Below are 18,410 nucleotides of genomic sequence, written 5' to 3' on the forward strand. Positions count from 1 at the left end.
TAGGGGGAGTTAATGCGAAATCACGTCACGGCGTACAGAAAATACGAGACAGGAATTGAAAATGTCGATATTTCATTTTCTGGGAGAATTTTTTATAATATTGTGTATGCAATTCCGTGATAAGGCTTTCGCAAGGATCAATCTTGGCTGCGAGAATGAGGTGGAAACTAAATCTTTGCAACTACAGAGCAGTATTCTTTACCGAACAATTTCAGTTTTTCGCAGTTTAAATCATCACTGTACACTGACAAAAAATTTTTTTTAACTAAATAAATAGATTTACTTAAAATTACTTTTTGTACTGAAAGTAAATCTGTGTATTATATTAAATTATATTATACATATATATTATTATATTATATTAAAATCTTCAAAATTTAATCAGTTAACACGAATAACAATAGATGCATTTAACAAAATGTGATATAATTTTACTTACACTGGAAGTTTTACTTGGGACATTTCATTGTACCGCGTAATTTGATTACTCTCTCAAAAAGCAAAGTGAAACAATAAGATAAAGTTGCGAAAAAGGGAAAGGAGGAATCGTGGATCTTGGCAAAAGCTGAAATCGAGGAATTAGATCGCACAACCCTGATGGTACAAGCGATGTACGCGAAACGAGACAAAGCCGCCATGAACCTGGCACGCTACTTGACGTTTAATAACGGGAACCGAGCAAAATTTCGGGTTTGTAACAATGCCCGGGACAATCCGGGCCGAGTGCTCGCGCGGTGAAATACAATAAGGGCACGTCGCCGTGAAGGAGGCCGGTATTATTGGATAAGGGGAAACCTTTTACGGGACTGTCATAGAGCTGCGGCTTCCACGCGAGCACCGTATACTTCACAACGCGCAAATCCCTAACAATAAGTGCTCGATTGTCGTCTGATCGCGTATCAACGTCGATTATCTACTCCGCGTGTCGTCGCCTCGTGCACCTCTACGTTTGACTGACAGAGACGGAAGCAAGTCTCTAAATTCGTTGGGTCGTTGTGAGAATCTCCTGTCCCGTACAGTGATGGACAGAATGGTTGCGACCTTAGACATAATAGACAACATAGACCGAGTCGATGGCCATTCCGAAACCATCTTGAGCGTTTCCGAATATTATCGAAGCCTGTTTTTATCTCACGCTCGTTCTGCGTAAGACTTTTTTAAAATTATAATAATAAATCGCTAGATATGTAGCGCCGTAAAATGGTGGACTTGATATTTTCATTTATAAGATTACGAAGAAGGAATTTATAGAAATTATTTTGATAAGATCTAAAGTTAACAATCCGTGAGAATCAGACGGTCTTACGTACTTCGTAGGACAGTGTGAGCGCCGTTTTCTCCTGCTTCAGCTGTTCGGCCCGGTGCTTCTGTTGCAGCAGACTCCGCGACGACTCCTCCATTCTGCAACAACAAATCAGAACCGTCAGCGTGAGGAAGCTCGCGGATTTTAATCCCCGTTTTGAAAAGATCCTAATTGAATGAACCATTGAGACGATTCTCGTAGCTCCTCCACGGCTTTCTATTGTGCTGTGCGGAAATTTATTTGCCCTCTCGTCGGCCTCGCCTTGGCCCTGAAGGGCCTCGCTTTTGGTAAAAGAGATTCCATTCTCGTCAGAACTTGCTAAGAAGATCTCTTTCCTTCGCTGACACTATCTATTCTTGTCTTATGTCCGCTCTACGTACAAATTTTTGAAATCGTAATTATAAATTGCTACGCGCGCTGCAAGTGCTCGAGACTCGCGATGCTTTCATTTAAAATGAACTATTAACAACTTCAGTGTGTTTTCATCGACCATATCTGGCATTTTTTAATAATACAGAAAATTTCTCGCGAAAAATATTACCTCAGCCAGGGTTTGAATTTGGACTTCTCTACTCTCTAGGCGGGCGTCCACCAATTCGACCACCATTAAACTCACGGATTACAGACATCTCTCTTTAAGACACTTTGCACAATTTCCAAGTTTGACAATTGTCTTTGATACGTAACTTTTCACTGACACTCTCTTAACGATTCTAGACTCGAATATTAAGTAGATCAAAGTGTTTCTGGATGTATTTCATATTCTTCGGGCGGCGGGGTCTCGTTATTTCCTCGATGTCAATCCCGCTTCTTTTCTCGCATTACTCACGAAGGAGCAAATCGAAAGATCAGGATTTTTGTTTGGCGAACTTTCTCATGCGCGAACGCTCCGCGGGGTTAATGATCTGATTAGGGATGCGAGGGCGCGGCTGAGATATGAAGCCGATTTAAGCTTTTCGAGGGAGGCTTTCGAGCGAGAGGTTGCCGCAGCGCCTGGCAACACCCTCCGTCTTCCCATCGGCGACCCCCATAGGACAGATATCGTTGCTTATGTCCTTGCCGAAGTAACTTTCGAGCCAGTTATGAGTTTCAATTCGATTGTACTCCGTTGACATTTAATAAAGGTAAATTCATGGCATCGCGCGCGGAGAAATCGTGGTCGTCTCGCTAATTGGATAACTAAATCCATGATAAGGAATTTAATACATATAACAAATTAATGAAAATTCGTATGGCTTAAATGTGATAAACACAAATTTTAAGGAATAAAGGACTAATTGTAAGAGCCGTGACAGGGAGTTACTGTCGAAATATTTCATATTTTAAATTTATTGCGAAAAATATTACCTCAGCGAGGGTATATGTCATAGAAATACTTTTAATACACATTTGTGTACTTCAACAGTTCATGTTCTGGACTGTATAGACTTCAGAGACTTATATGTTTTAGACCTGATAAAAGGAAAATTATAGTATTGCGTGTTTGGATCGTTAGGACTTTACAGAGTCTTGAGAATTTCAATAATCTCGACTCGGAAAAACTACTCTCGGGAGACACTCTCTAAAAATCAATGAGCGAATTATCACTGAAAACGGCGAATAGTCACTGCCTGATTTCGTTTGCTGTTTTACATTTTTAGCTAGGCGAGGAAGTACGAAAGACCGTGCGAGAGCAGGATCGATCGTCGAAGTAACGCTCGCAATTGCTGCACCCTTAAAACGGGGCATAGCTCCCCCAAGCAGCGCTCCCTCGCCCACACTTTCTCCTCCTTTTCTACTTCTCTCTGTTTTCGCTCGAAACACATGGCACGGGCAAGCCGGTCCTCATGATTTACAACTGTTGCTCGGCAAATTCGATTACGATGATTCTGGGGTACTGTGCAGCCTCGAATCGCAGGCAAAAAAGACGCTCCTTGATGCCGCACAGCCCATTCAAGAACATGGTCAGAGCAACTATACGCCCGCACATTTTTCTTCTCCCAATTTTAGCAAACTTTTATCGCAAAAATATACACAGTATATTTAAGTGAGAGAAATAGATGCGCTTTAATCATTGGTACGAAATTGACATTTTCCATTTCCGAGGACGAATCTCCGACGTTAGGGCGCGCGGTTCATCCGGTTGCGCTATTGTAATTACTGTTTACACGTATCGGTAGTCGCGTGAGTGGCAGCGGCACGCACGTCCTCGACGCACGCACGCGTGAGCTTTGCAAATTCGCAGTCGGCAGAATAAACAGGTATCCGGCGTTCAATCGCGCGCGCGCGCACGCGGCGTTGACGCGATGCGCGCCCTTTGTGTACGCCGAGAGGTCATTATCATATGGAAATTGTTACGGCCACCGCGCCGGTTTTACGCGTGTCGGGGACACGTCGATTTCGCGTTCGTTAACACCGTCGCCGTCACGTTGGGACCTCGTAGGTCGCACCGGGGGGAGATACACGCCCGGCGAACTACACCCCGTAACAACGTCATCGACGCCGGTAGAACGGATGCTGGGAGCTCGGTGGAGCACACACGATTGCGCGGGACACGAAGATTAATTTCCGGCGCGAGGAGCGGCTTTGAAAACGGCTCGCTTTCATATCCGCGAAATAGCGCGCATCGATATCTTCGCGTGGTTGCATCTTCCTTTTCTACTTGAGCAAAACGCCGCGTTTCGAACTACAACACGAGCCCCTCTCCCCCGAATTTAATCCGTCGCGAATGGAGTATTATTTTGTTACATTTTACCGTCCACCGGCTGGACGAGTCTCGTCACACAATCTGCGCTCGGCATTGCGAGCCTGAACGAGACAACAGCTACACTCTAAGGGCCTGAGCAGACTGGCTGTCTTGCACTCTTAAGACAATTATTGTGCGTTACCTCAAGACAAAGGCTTAAAACACAAAACGTTGTCTTAAGAGTATAAGACAGCATTAAGACATGTACTGCTAATGATGTATTGCCAAAAATTGGAGATACACGTTAGAATAAAAACCACACGTAATTACAAGAGACATGAAATCCACCAAATAGATAGTAATTAGGAGTTTTATTTTGAGGAGGTAAATTATCTACGCGATCAATATACCGGGAAAAGTATCTCCTATCAGTGTGTAACTCGAATCTCATTTCTACTTGGAAATTTGAGTCTCGAATTTGACGGTACCAGCTCAAGGGCCATTTAGCAGTTAACCGATGTTTGTGAAACTGGCCCTAAGAGTGTACAAATTTTATGTAAACTATAATTTTACAAACAAACGAGAGCGCCTTTAGGTCCGAGCGAGATGTTGGTAGCCCAATAATTGTTATCTAAAATGTGAATTCATATACCATTTTCCACTTTGTCCTTCGCGCCGGTTTCTTTTCGGATATAACACAGTATTATTCAGTTTCATTCAGTTTCATTTATATGGAATCATTGTCGTCGGCAAAATAATATTACATTGCACAAGTCTCTCGGATCAATATTTTTAATTGCGACTTTCGTGGTTTTTCATCAATTCTGCCTCAATATTGAATTATTCACGCGGATATGTTGTTGAATATATAATTTACTCGACGTGGTATTTCCCCTGGTACCTCATTACTTATTCCAACAATTTATCGAAGAAAAGCCGAGCGAATGAATGCATTTTCAAATCGCCTGTCCGCACGAGGGAAAATCCGAGAAAATCCGAGAAACGGAGGGCCGACGTATGTACATACGTGCGCCACGCGAACACCTTTCTCTCTCCTACTTTCCATTCCCTGCCTCCTTCGCATGTACGTACGGCTATTTAGGTTGCATTGTTCCTACGTGTGGTTAATAGGATTCTCTGCAGCGTCGTACCGAAAGGGCGAAAGGGCTCGGAAAATTCAATTTCGTGTCCGACCGCGTAAAAATAATGCCGCGCTCTCACTCTCGCGGGCCGCTCGTAAAAAGCCACTTCCAGTACGAGGGCCGCATTTTTAATTCCCCGCGATCGCGACTACATTCCACGCCGGGGTACGCACCGTGGGAACAAAAGATCACGTTTAATTGAGCGGTCGGAGTGCGCATTTCGAGATGCCGAAGCTCGGAATTTTAAGTGTCGTCCGGCCCGGCCGGTCAGCTCCGACAATGAGCCCTGCGTTATCGAGAAGTGCTTTCGGCAAACTACCGTAAAGAAAATACCTGGGACCTGATTTATATCGATAGGAAGAAAGGCAAAAATTCCCGGGGAAAGCCGCCGATACGCGGCGATACATTGCGTTCAACATTTATCGCGGTTTACAATTTTTAGCAAGAGATATCTGTCTCGATGTTGGATGTATGGAAATATATTCAATTATTATTGTATATGAAACTGTCAAATTGTTTTTAATTGATAATAAAAATTGCAACGTTGTCAATTCAATGTTTAATCTACGAAAAAAGGAAGACATCTGAGGATCGCTTTAAGAACTTGAATAATTTTTTCTAACATTTAATTACACGTCCTCATCCGTCAATTTCCCCAAATATTCGCTCACTTTACTAAAATATTTGATAAAATTCTATCTCGACATAAAAACATTAATGCGAGCTTCAAGTAGGAGAAATTTGGCGTCGGTGGAAAATTGAAATTCGGCAATGTTTCATGTTTATCGGGATTAAATCGGACGTAAGGAGTGACGTAAGGGACACAGAAGGGAAGCGAGCAGACGCGTCGCAACGGACACCGCGTGATTATTCATTCACGACAGCGGAGAGAACCGAGTCATGCCGACATATCCGGCTGGTTATAATGCATCATGTCACGTTGCACGCTGTAAAACAGGGATATCAATTTGCTGTACACGCATCGCTCATGCGTGGTGCGCCGTGCCGGTGGACGGACCATTTTTCCCTGAAACCGCGTGTAACAGAACAAATAAGAATCCACGTGGATCGTGCCAAGACCCCGAAATTCCTTCACGGTAATCCCATGTTTATTCGAGTCACTAATCTTACGTTTAATCCCGAAATTATTGCATGCCATTCCATCCCGAGAATTTTCAGATAACTGATGGAGTTCTCTGGTTCTACGCCGAAAAAGAGTTTCGCAAAAATTTACACTGGAAGTCATAAAAATAAAAATATGTCTTTAGGTAAAAATTTACCAAATTTTTATAGATCAACAATTTCTTTTGCGAATCTGGCATACTCTTGTGTGTTTTGGATAACGCTTGAAAAATTCCCTCGGAAAGTTCAAAATGATGTTGACAAAAACACGAAATTTATTACCAAACTTATGTATTATAATTGAATGCAAAACAACACAAGCTTATATGCAACAGATTTGCATGTAAGGAGCAAGCTTGGTCCGAAGACAACGTCTCTTTGAATGAAAACGCCATAGTTTAGTTTTGTATCGCCGCACGACCATACTTGCTTTGCAATATTCCATATCGGAATGGGTCCGCAATTTTTATCGCCAGTCACGTTGATAAGCCCCGGCCATCCGTGCGGCCGTTTAATTTCTACGGCGTGTTATTGATCCCCGGGAAAAAGAAGATTCCTCTTTTATTTTGCGCTCGACGGTATCGAGTCAAAGGACCGCGTTTGAAGGGCTTTCCTATCGTGCACTTGGCGAAACGAATCGTTGGTTTTGACAGAAATGTACACGCAGGCCTTCCTTCGTGACCAATGTGCGCCAATCTATCGAATAATTCGGCAAATAATCCGCATGTATGGCCCCGACGATAAAGAAATCCATTTATGCCCGCAACGTTTCTCCGAAGGGATTCGACGACATCGATTCGGATACTCTATCGAGATTAATAAAAGTATTTATCTGAAAAATATTTCTTTGGATAAAGCGCGAGATGAGATTCTAATTCTTTTATAACGAATCAATGGAACATTCATACCGCAGGAATTTAATACAATTACAGATCAATTCGAATCTGTAATTTTTTATCTGCGACTTTCTAGTTCATTACATTTCTCATTCCTAAACTTGACGTTCGAAAATTAAAACAATTGTATAAAATATCAAAATAGCGTGTCAAACAAAAGACCGTTGGCAAAAAACACAACTGTTCCTCAAAGCAAGACTGTCTCTGAAATAACGTATGGTGGCAGCATATTTTCATATCGTTAACAGCTTTCAGTAGAAGAAATATATCTCGTTAATCGACACTATCAAGGGCCCTTTTTCATTCCAGACGCGCGGTATCGCGATGCTGCAATGTTTCGATATTCGCAATAATAAATCGGAGCAGGGGAGGCCGACAAAGGCGTAAGGAGATTGCTATTTAGATGGGTGAATCGCAGGACGTTATGGTCGAGAGCCAATACCGATGATTTACCATTGGATCCGTTGGTTATTGCGTGGGAAACGCGTGCGGTCTCATTATTTATACGTTACACGCCGGCACTTTTATATTTATGTATCGCACACAGGAAATAAAATGCCGTCTGCACGGCCGCGAGTGAAATAAGCGATTTTCGCGGAGCGGAGAGGCTGCGAAGGAACGGGAAGAAATCGATTTCGCGTGCTACACGACGGCCTCGAATTATTGGCGGAAACTTTGTAAGCCGATTTGCAGTCGCGATCCCCTCTCGCTTTCCGCTTGCGTTACACGAGCAAAAAAAGAACACTCGCGAAGAAGGAACGAGACTATTCAAATGCGCTTATCTTTCTAAAAAAAAATTTCCATTAAAACTTCTGTTTTAAATATTCTACTTTTGAAACAAAAGTTTACCGCAATTTTTTGTAGTAAAGTTCCTATCGTACATACGCCATTTTAAACAAGAAGCAAGTTAGGTCGAGTCATGTCGTGTGAGTGGATTTGAAATTTCAGCCAACAGGACCTCGAAATTTTCTAAAGCATGGAAAGACGTAAAACGTATACAGGAAGAGGAAAGAGCTGTGAATATACTGAAGAAGGAAATCAAAGGGAGGCGAGATTCTCAACTTTGATTTAACGACGTTCGACACTTTCATCGTATTCTCTTTCGAGGGAACAGCTAAACTCCAAAGTCTCTCACCTGGCCAGCTCTCTCTGAAGATGATGGACTCTCGAGCGCGCTCTTTCAGCCTCGGCCGTAGCCTCGCGTACCCGAGCTTCGGCCTCCATTCGCTGCCGGCGTTCTCGTTCCACATCTCGTTGCGTGGCCTCCCTCTGCAACAATTGGAACGGTGACATTTATTAATGACGGTAACCGATAGACGGAAAGAAAGCGAGGAGAGAAAAGGATGGTAATTAATGCGGCGGCGCGAAATTCAGCGCTCGCGCGCCGCCCTGAAAAACAAAATCGACGTCGTTGCGACAGTCGTGAATAATGAATCGGCAATAATGACGTCGATACGAGCAATCGCGCGTCGCGGAAAGGTATCGCCGGTGCGAGTGTGATTAATTAATGCCGGATTTAATAAAGTGTTCGCAGCGTCGCGCAACGGGCACGCCAGTTGCCGTGTTATTCGTTGTTCGTTTCGCCGAAGGGGGGGGGGGAGGGGAGGATGGGGACGTTAATTGACTTGTAATTAATCAGCGCGCACTCGTCATAATTTATTCGTGGTAACGCGCGACGAGCGGCATGATTAATAAATCACCGTCAAATCGTTCGTGCTTTTCATTTACCCGATTGACGATCGGAATTGTCGGCGGAAAATCGGCCAAACTTTTCACGACGACCGTAAACCTGGAGCGCAATTGCGTCGCGTCCAAGTTTGCTAGCAAATATTTCATTAATAAAAATAGGAACAATCTTTTAAGCAACGTTAAATAGACTTCGCATGTGAATAATCAGGTGTACAGTTATTATTCGAACATATTGAAACAATAAATGAATAAGGAGACTACGTATTATCGAAATAGCGACGGTGCCATTTGTGAAACATTTTCAAATATTACCTGAACAATTATTTTAGTTGAACTAATCGGATAGGAATAACGGACAATCGTCATCCGAATAAATTATTCAAATGGAAACGGTGATGCGGTGCAATTCTTTCTAGGATAACGCCCAAGTCTGGTCCACAGTAAATCTGAACCCGGCGAAATTTACCGGCGCGGCGGCAGCGTCTGATCCTCGCTGCGCGAACCGGGAATCGCGAGTACGGGCCGGGGAAAAATGCGCGAGACGACGACCGAAAAAGCTCGTCGATCTTCGGATCGTCGCGTCGTCGGGCCAGCGGGGTAGGAATTATTCATGAATTTAAATCGAAGTGCCGCACGCCACATTGATTGCGGCCCTTCCGGATCGCGGGTCCCGGCTGCCCGCTTCTCCGCCTGCTCTCCAAGTGCCATCAATAATTGTGCTGGACCAATGTGCCGAAAGCAGTATTTCACGCGATTTAACCCGCCGGTAACCGCGGCTATCTCGGGACCGGCCGTAAATTGTCGTTTGTCCCGGCCGGGAAGCCCGGCAAGGACCAAGTTTCGGATGTGGCGCGGGATAATATATATAATGCTCTCAGATTTGTAACGGTGGCGATCGGCTTTAGAAAAAAGACGGATCGTTAGATTTATGTAGAATCTTGAACAGGTCTACCTATTAGGAGACGATTGTGTCCACTGTTGGGAGACCAAAAAGAGACAAGATGGCAGCGAATAGAAACACGCTGATACGAGAAAAATAACAATTATTTGAAATAAAATTATAAAATAATTTTCTTCTTCTTCTTCCTCGTGTATTAGACTTAAAGTCTGTTTTATTCAGTTCTGCTACTTTGAGCATTTGGTTTTACTTCATCTTCGGTAGGCTGCTAGCCTTGCCGAAGGAAATTCTCGAACGAGAAGGATCTTCTCGTTCATTTATTTACTAGGCACCACGAAAATAATTTTTAAAAGCATTTTGACTAACGCAAATAAAAAGTCTCGGAATACTTTTGAAGTTAGACGACAGCTTGTCACACTAGACGAAATTTCTACGAGTAACATCGAGTTAACTTACGCGTTACAACACCACATCCAATGTATGATTTACGATGCACCACGGTCTATGGTGTTGTCTAATGTGCTCTTGGTACACGTACCTTCGAACGAAGGTTGCCGATTTCTCTCGACTTACCGCATTTACAATCGAATTCGTAAAAATTCTGCCAACGTCGACGGATATCGTCGCGATCAAGCGGAAGTCCGCCGAAGAAAGGACGGCGAATTCGAGAACGTGGGGTCCAAAGGGGAGATATCGAGGAATACAATCTGGTAAAAGCCGGGCTGACCGCCACTCGCGCGCGGAGGGTTTAAGGAATGGCCGGAGCGGATTTATGGCAGCCTTAAATCCTAACGAACGCTCTTTTCCATCCCCGACGGATCCCCCGCGACTGCTTTCCATCGAGAATGTCGTATTTGCGAGGTGACTTCCACTTGGAGCGCGATTTCGGTCGTCCCGAAAAATTCGCAAAGATTTCACAGCTTGAGTCGCGAGGGCAAGCACCTTTTCCGTTCGAATTCCGTCGTCATTTTATGACAAGTGTACCTTCCATTATTCGAAATCAAGAAAGCAGAAATAGGGACATTCCCGCACTTGTGCACGGAACGATAGAAAATTATTTTTAGTGATACACACATTACATATAAAAATTAAGGCTAACAAGAATTTCATAGGCTGTACTCTACTTGCCAATTAAATACACGGTTTACTTTTACCCCATTATAATATTAGGTACATTTTGAATGAAATTGAATTCAGAGACCTTGCGACACGACCTTATCACTGCTCGACGCGCACAACGTCGTGAGACAACGAGCTCTCGGCCTCACCGAAAATATCGAGTCGAGTTTAACGCGAGAAAACTGATACGATCTACAAAGACACCCCACAGAGAAGCGTACGCTCGTCCGGATAATCCCCCTGCAGCGAGGACGCGCACGTGCGCAACGCAGCTTCATTCGGGACACGTGCGGCGCGGGCGGGAAGATGCGCGCGAGGAGGTCGCTTAATCAGCGCCCTGGCGGGAGCTGCATCATCGAGACCGAGGAATAATTAATGAAGCGGCGACATCCGAGGACCACCGGCTCGCGGAAAGCGCTTCTTAATAATTCACCGCGTGCGAGATCCCCGTGACTCGCCGATCGAGTGTCGCCCGTCGCTCTCGAGCACGTGGTTGAGTGAGATGCGAGAAAGGAGGAGAATGAGGGCGAGCGGGGGCTGCTGCGCTTCTGGCCGGGAAGCGCGCCTCTCGCTTCTCCGCCGGATTGATAGCTGGGTCACGTGCCTGCGATCCCCGATACCCTCTCCGCGAACACGACGAAGAAGTCGCGATAAATCTTTCAGGCCGGCTCGCTTTCGCACCTCCGAGAATCGTGCGGTTCGTCTCCGCCCGCGAGAGGTTACGGGGAAATAACAGAAGGGCGGATCGCGAGGCGGAGAGAGAGCAAGCATTGTGGTACAATAACACCCGACATTCTCTTGATTCGTTCGCGCGGAAGTGGCCGCGGCACGATCGTTACTACTCCGGTTTTGCCGCGAAATTTCTCTCTTTAGTTTGGCCATTAAAAGTGTTCTGCCAGCGGAGTGTCGTGCGTCTTGCTATTGATTTTGCCGCGCCGCCGAAGGTAAACGACACCGGAGATCATTTCTATCGTGACTACGAGGTAGTCTCGTGTATAGAATATACAAATTTTGCTTATAAGATAAGCGACCTCTTATCAAAGAGGTGAAACGCTTGAAATAGCAGTCGTTCGCGATACAATGTTTTCTTTCGTGAAATTTGAAATAAAAAGATCGCGTGCTCAGACGTCGGATTTCTGATGAATAATAAAACAATTGGCCCGAACGTGATGTAGCGTCGTTGCGACTTGGTTGCACACGTGGCTAGTTGATAACTGGCACGATTCGGACGGCGGTGTCACCCGCCGTTATATGGAAAACTGGTTGCTATCAATGCATGCGGCTGTTATGCGCCGTCGGTGCATTATATCGCGCAATATAATGCGCTGCGCTCTCGTTACGTGTCAATAAAGCTTGAAAAAGTTTGTTCACTAGACACGTTTGACATACGTAACGGACATTTGCTGTCCAAAGTTCGAGCAAGTTGATATTGAACGCGTAAAAGCTCGCTTCTGCTACCTAGCCCCAGAAATAATTTCGTAATGTTACGTTTAAAGCTATAACACGACAAAATTATTTCTGATATAGAAGCTTCGCTCAGAAAAATTTATCGCTATTTTGTGTATCTGTCAAGGCCTCTCGAATCGAAATTTTAGTACTACTTTGACACTTTTAAGGATAATTTACACTTAGCTGATCTACACACCTACTTTTTTCTTACACAAATTTAATTTACCTTCTACTAGAAAGGACCTACTTTAATGCTAAATTGGCAAAAGTAGAAATTTTCGACACTATCAGTTTTTAAGTAAGAGTAAATTTTGTACTTGCAGTTCGACCTCTTTTACTGTCTTAGGTCCTACTGTATCATAGAATTAAAGATTTAACATAGGGCCAAAATTTCGACTCGGGCTGTGTCCACGATGTTAGAGCTTGGTCCAAGTTTCGAGAAATGCGTCAACTTGCAGCTATTCCATAAAAGCTGCAAGTTGATTGGCTACACATTTCTCATTGTCAGATGGTTTCGTTGCCACTTGTAAAGATTTAACGAATTCTGAAATTCTCCTCAATCCTTCACCTGTTAACACTTTTATATCTATCTGTTACTTTTGTAATATAAAAAAATAATACACTTAAACTATTATTTTATGTGAAATAATGGTGATCGCGACTCGCTTTTGTGACAAAGCTAAATTGCGCCTGCCGATCGACAAATTCGAGTTTCGAAAGGTCACGAATACGGGCGAAAGTACGCGCGAACGTGTGAATGCTTCATTCATCGACAATGAAAGAACCCCGTGAATGGCAGTCTCTCATGAGCGCAGATATCTACGGGCAGATACCTGCGAGCGTTTTTAATGGCTCGTGAATTTTCTCGTTTGCCTTTTTCTTTACCCACGTGTTTATCACAGTGCCGTTCATTCAGTCCATGGCGCCTATTCTCAAGCTGTTATTATTCAGTCCCGCATAAGCGTTATCGTTCAGCTATATCTTACTATCGGTAGAATTCTTTTCTCGTTAATTATCGACACATACACATATAATAATTACAATTATACGCTACTCAGTAATAATTAAATCATGTACGCGTGCAGACGTCATATATTATCACTTCATAATCTTTTTAAAGAGTCTGCTTAGCACATGTAGCACTCGGAAATTTTTATACAAATATTCAGTTTTATCTCTCTAGCTCACATGCCTCAGTCGAATTGGTGAGATGCCTAGAGTGTTGGAAAGTCCAGGTTCAAACCTTGGCTGAGGTGATATTTTTTCGCAATAAATTGTCTCTAATTAAAATTGCCAGTTGTGTCGGCTATCAATTTTCCTACACTGTCTATCTCTCTAGTTCTATTAGAAACAGACAACACGAAAGGTGTCATATGTGTAATCGTCAGATGTAAAAGTTGGCAAGGATCGATTTGAAATATTCGCAAGAGATTCCATATTCCAAGAGATCCCATACGAGCGCATGTTTCGCAGTACGCAAAGAACGCCGGTTCTCCCTCGCAGGTCGCATTCACAGCGCGCACACCGACGACGAAACTGATTTCGAGCCTCGAACTCACCCTGCTCTGTTTAGTAAGATTGGCGCCCATCGGCTGGCAATTCTGCGTCGTGGCGCCGACGGCGACGTTGCGAGTACGCACGCCGTCGGCCGCGGGACATCCCCCCGGTCCTGAGGGTGCAGAGGGGCCCACCCCTCTCGCGCCCGTTCCCCAACTCGGATGCACTCGCGCGGCCACCCTGCTAGCCGGGCCCTCCACCGGTCCCTTTGTTACAAGTCGTGGCAAGCCACCCCTGTACGACGGTCCTTCACCGACACCACCACTAGCACCGCCGCCACCACCACTATCACCGACAGCGACGACACTACCACCGGTAGCACCACTGTAGCTGCTCGTACCGACACCACCACTACTGCCGCCGCAGCTGCTGTTAGTGTTACGACTATTGCCGTCGCAGCTGCTCTCTCGACCGGCAACGACGACCGCACCACCCTCCTTCGCCTCCACCACCCCCGCGTCTTCCACAATCGACTCTGGTACCTCGGACGACAGCGCGAACAGTCCCACGATCTACCCCTTAGTTGGAGCGATGTTGTCGCAGCTGTTGCTCAATTGTCGCGCAGCTGCCTTTTAATTGTATCTCCAACTTGCGGGACGAACGACGCTCTCGCGATTAAAAATATCCCCGAGTAATCCTTTACGCGGTCGCTTCAGCTCGTCTGTCGGTCCGTAGCTACTTTCGGTTCCATCAAGTTTGCACTTAAGCTTCCAAGCTTGCCGCTAACTCAAACTGCTTGCCAAGGCTTGCCGAAGCTGCTGCAGGATCGCGTTTATATCCAGGTCTCTCGAAGCAATCCTTACAAGATACGTACAAAAGATATATCACGAATTTTCGAGGTAGAGGATTCCGCGGGCCCGCGTCCCCGCAGGACTAAGGCAACGCTTCCCGTCGATCAAGCTTCTTCGCGTCAGGGACGTCAGGACCACCCGTCACGCAGACACCGTCATCTCCGCGAGTGGAGGAACATGTCCCTGTCCCCAGGAGAGTCTGCCACCTTCGTCCTTCACGTCCCCGTCAACTTCCGCTTCGCACTTCGCCGCCGGACATGTCCCCCGCAGGCTCGGCCTTCGTCATCCGAATCGCGCCTTGCCGACTCGCATTCTCGTGTTCGCCGCCGACAGCAAGCGATACGCGTCGTTATCGTCCTCGTCGTCGAGAGAAGCCACGTCGCGCCGCGACGCTTTTCGACCGACTGACAACCCGTCGCCGTCGATTAACCGGCCGGCAGCGGCGGCGCCGGTGGCGGTGGTGGTAACGGTGGTAGTGGTGGCAATCTTTCCTCCTCTCTTCATCCCCTTCGTCGGCTCTGACTCACAACCCTCGCGCATGTGCACGATACGCGTTCGCTTACACGAGGACTTCCGGTTGCACGTTTGCGCTGATTCGCGTCGTCGTCGTGCCGAGACGGACGTGTCTGGCTTGCAAAACTCTCGCGCGAGGCATGACAAAAGTGAGACGTGCACGAAACAGGAGTCGAGAGGCCAGATTTTTCTTTTGCGAATTGCAAATTAAGGATTTTACTAAATTATGTCGCGCGTATCTGTCTCATAACTTTCATATTTATATTCTTTTCAAGGAAAACGTACCAAGTCACATATATAATAATACAATATCCATCTAGGAAATAATATCAGTACAAACGAAATACTATATTATATTTAAAATATACACCCAGAAAAAGATTTAGTTAGGTTAACCAAGTGAGATACGTTGAAATTGCATTTCATTGAGTCTGCTCAATTTTTATTTACTTCTACCACAGCATTTGCTAGATTTAAAGAAATAGATATGAAAATAAGTGGAGGGTAGGAAGGCCAATGCGAGGCGTAGTCTTTAAAATAGTCAGGGACCATTTAATAATAAAATTTTTCACAATAAATTTAGAATAAAATATTTAGCCACTAACACCCTGTCACGGCCCTTAGTCCTTTATTCCTTCAAATTTTATTAATTTGTTAATAATAAAACGTTAAGTACAGACGTTTCGATATAGATATGAATTCTCTCAGAAATACCACTAATAAAATAAAAGAAAATTTGGTTAAGGTAAAGAAGTGAATTCTTTGAAATTAAATAAAAGTCTAGTAAGGTCAAAATTGAAACAGACTTTTTCCTGGGTGTAGCTTTTATGCCTGTGTATATCGCAAATTTAAAGCTGCAGTAAAGTTGCGTTTCTCTCGCAGGCATCCAAACAAATCCGGCTTTCGCATAACGGTCCTCTCCACTCCTTCCGCTCTTTCATTTTTTTTTCCGCGAAAGTCCCCTCAATTATTCGCCTCGTCGAGACATCGTATTCGGAGCGATCGCTCAAAACGGAATGTCATGCAAATACCGTGCCTCCACCAAATTGCCCCGGCGGGCATCAACATTCAGACGACATACCGCAGGTCGACTGCGGGACGACCCTGTATCGATAATACCGCGAGAGAGCTCGCGGGACTCGCCTTTCATCCCGCGCGCCTACGGTTAGTCGATGGCAGAGCTTTCCAATAAACGGGAGAGATCTCGGGCTTTGTGACTGCCAGAAGACAGATAAGGTATGCCGACGGTAGAAACGGGAGGGTCTCCTCGATAAGGACCTGCCTACATCCCCGGGATCTCCGTCCCGGCCGCGCATATTAAATTGTTCGCCTCACAATGTCGACCGCCATCGCCGCTCCCCTTTTATCGACGACGACTTTTCACGATATTGGCAACCTGTTAATATACTTTACCGAGTGATTCGCGGAAAGTCGAAACGAACGAGAATGTCAAGTCACGATAGCGACTCACGATCGCTATCAGCGGGGACGTTTCATACCAATATTGGGGGAATTGAATGATCAATGCTGCTCTGGTTTAAAAGCTGGGGGAGGATAACGTTACGTGCTCAAATGTGAAACTTTCACTTTTCATCCTCAAAAAGTTACAGAGAGATTTTTCTCTTATCAAGATTTTTTTAATATGTGGACGTGCATTTTTTTAAATATATAATATATTCCCAAAAATTAAATACGTTCTGCATGTTGTTCAATACAACAAAATAGACAAGCGTAGAATGGGAATTTGTAATTCCAACGTTAATTGTCGTCACTATTATTTTTTTAGTAAAGATAAATATTTTTCGTAATGCCTCTCTCGCAGTGAAAACAGGCAGGAAAGCTGCATAAAACGCGAAAAAAATCGATAGCGTTATTCCGGTGACGACCAACCCTTTCGTCGTCGTGGGGCAATCGTCGTTTCCCTAATTAATTAAATCGCACCCCCGTGTGCTGTTCCATGCGAGCTACGGTTCCATGCGAGCTGGAGCCAAAGCAGGCATCGGTTTAAGTTTGGCTGGCTCAATAATTACGACGAGACCGGTAGTGTATAATTACAACACAACGGGTATGTTAATGAGCGCACCAGCGTAATTATTTATCATCCGACCTCTTTAATTTGACATTTCGACATTTTTCAGAAATGTATAGTTGTATATGTATACAAGTCTAACAATAAATAGTTACACGCGTATATATATTACAAAAAAGAAAGAATATGTAAAAATTGTGTGCCAAATTTTTGTAAAAGTTAAATTACTAGCCATTTACAAAATATAAACTTGTGCCTTTACTCACGAACCATATCTGCAGAAGTGTTATAGGATCGTAAAGATTGCGATCAGACAATCGAGATTACGAGGACGACACAGGCAATGGGAATTAGCGCGAATTCAGCCCGTCTCCAATTATGACTTTGTAATCTCGTTTACCTCCACGCGTTCGCCTAACGAATTCATAACTTCGATTGGCCCTTAATATCCCTTATTACGGCTGATCCGCTTTACGACGTTTTAAAAGTGATCAGGATCGGCGCGCCTAAAAGCGAGGAGGAGATTTCTCCCGAAAGTTTCGCACGCTGCGGAAATTCGACATCTAAAAATTCCCTTAAGCTGATTTTACGCAAAACACCACCGTCGCCGAACCACCTCGGCCCGCTTCCGCCTTCGCCGGTCGACCCCGCGAGGTGATTTATCCGAGGCGAGATCCGCCTTCGAGGATCGTACTTTCATTTTTAACGTAATGCGAAAAATATTCGACCGTCGCGGCGCTTTGAAAAAAAATTCATAGGGCGCATTAAGGGATGCGAGGGTCCGGGATACATAAACATGAGGGATTATTTCTCTAACGTGCGCGGAAATGGTGCGATACACAAAAGGGGTTTATATTAATACCACTCGGTGTGATCGATGTATTTCTCTTGCCGAGTGGATCGTTTGCGAAAATTAATTTTATCTCGTACATTTTTATCTCATGCAAATTCCAATCGGTTTGTTTAACTTCGAAAATAGTAATCTTTATGCATCTCGAGGCAACAAGAGTTTTCATTTTAAGATCCCGAGTGTAATTATATTTTTTCTATGGATTGGTCTTCGTATCGTTTCAGCAATATATCTTTACACGTTGCAATTTCGTGTAGTGTAATAAATCTCAGTTTTGACGATCAAGAGACATTTTCATCGAAATGGAAAAACTGAAGTTAGAGAAGTTTAGCTCGTGCATTAGAGGATCGGGAATCCGTCCGCGTTTCTTCGCTTTCCTTGTTGCGT

The 18,410-nt window shown here is 44.6% G+C and overlaps 1 protein-coding gene across 4 annotated transcripts in view; it reads right to left on the bottom strand.

Annotated features, from left to right (window-relative positions):
- Positions 1-18,410, bottom strand: part of LOC105560091 — a 193,491-nt gene that overhangs the window by 14,501 nt on the left and 160,580 nt on the right. For all 4 annotated transcript variants that reach the window (XM_012008879.1, XM_012008882.1, XM_012008881.1 and 1 more), the window contains exons 6-7: positions 8,264-8,397; positions 1,311-1,401 (exon numbers count right to left, since the gene is read on the bottom strand). In XM_012008879.1, the coding sequence (XP_011864269.1) occupies positions 1,311-1,401; positions 8,264-8,397 (225 nt within the window). The remainder of the gene's footprint in view (positions 1-1,310; positions 1,402-8,263; positions 8,398-18,410) is intronic.

Source organism: Vollenhovia emeryi, unplaced genomic scaffold (genome assembly GCF_000949405.1).
Source record: "Vollenhovia emeryi isolate VEMERY1.0 unplaced genomic scaffold, V.emery_V1.0 DF939242.1, whole genome shotgun sequence".
Lineage (NCBI taxonomy): Eukaryota > Metazoa > Arthropoda > Insecta > Hymenoptera > Formicidae > Vollenhovia > Vollenhovia emeryi.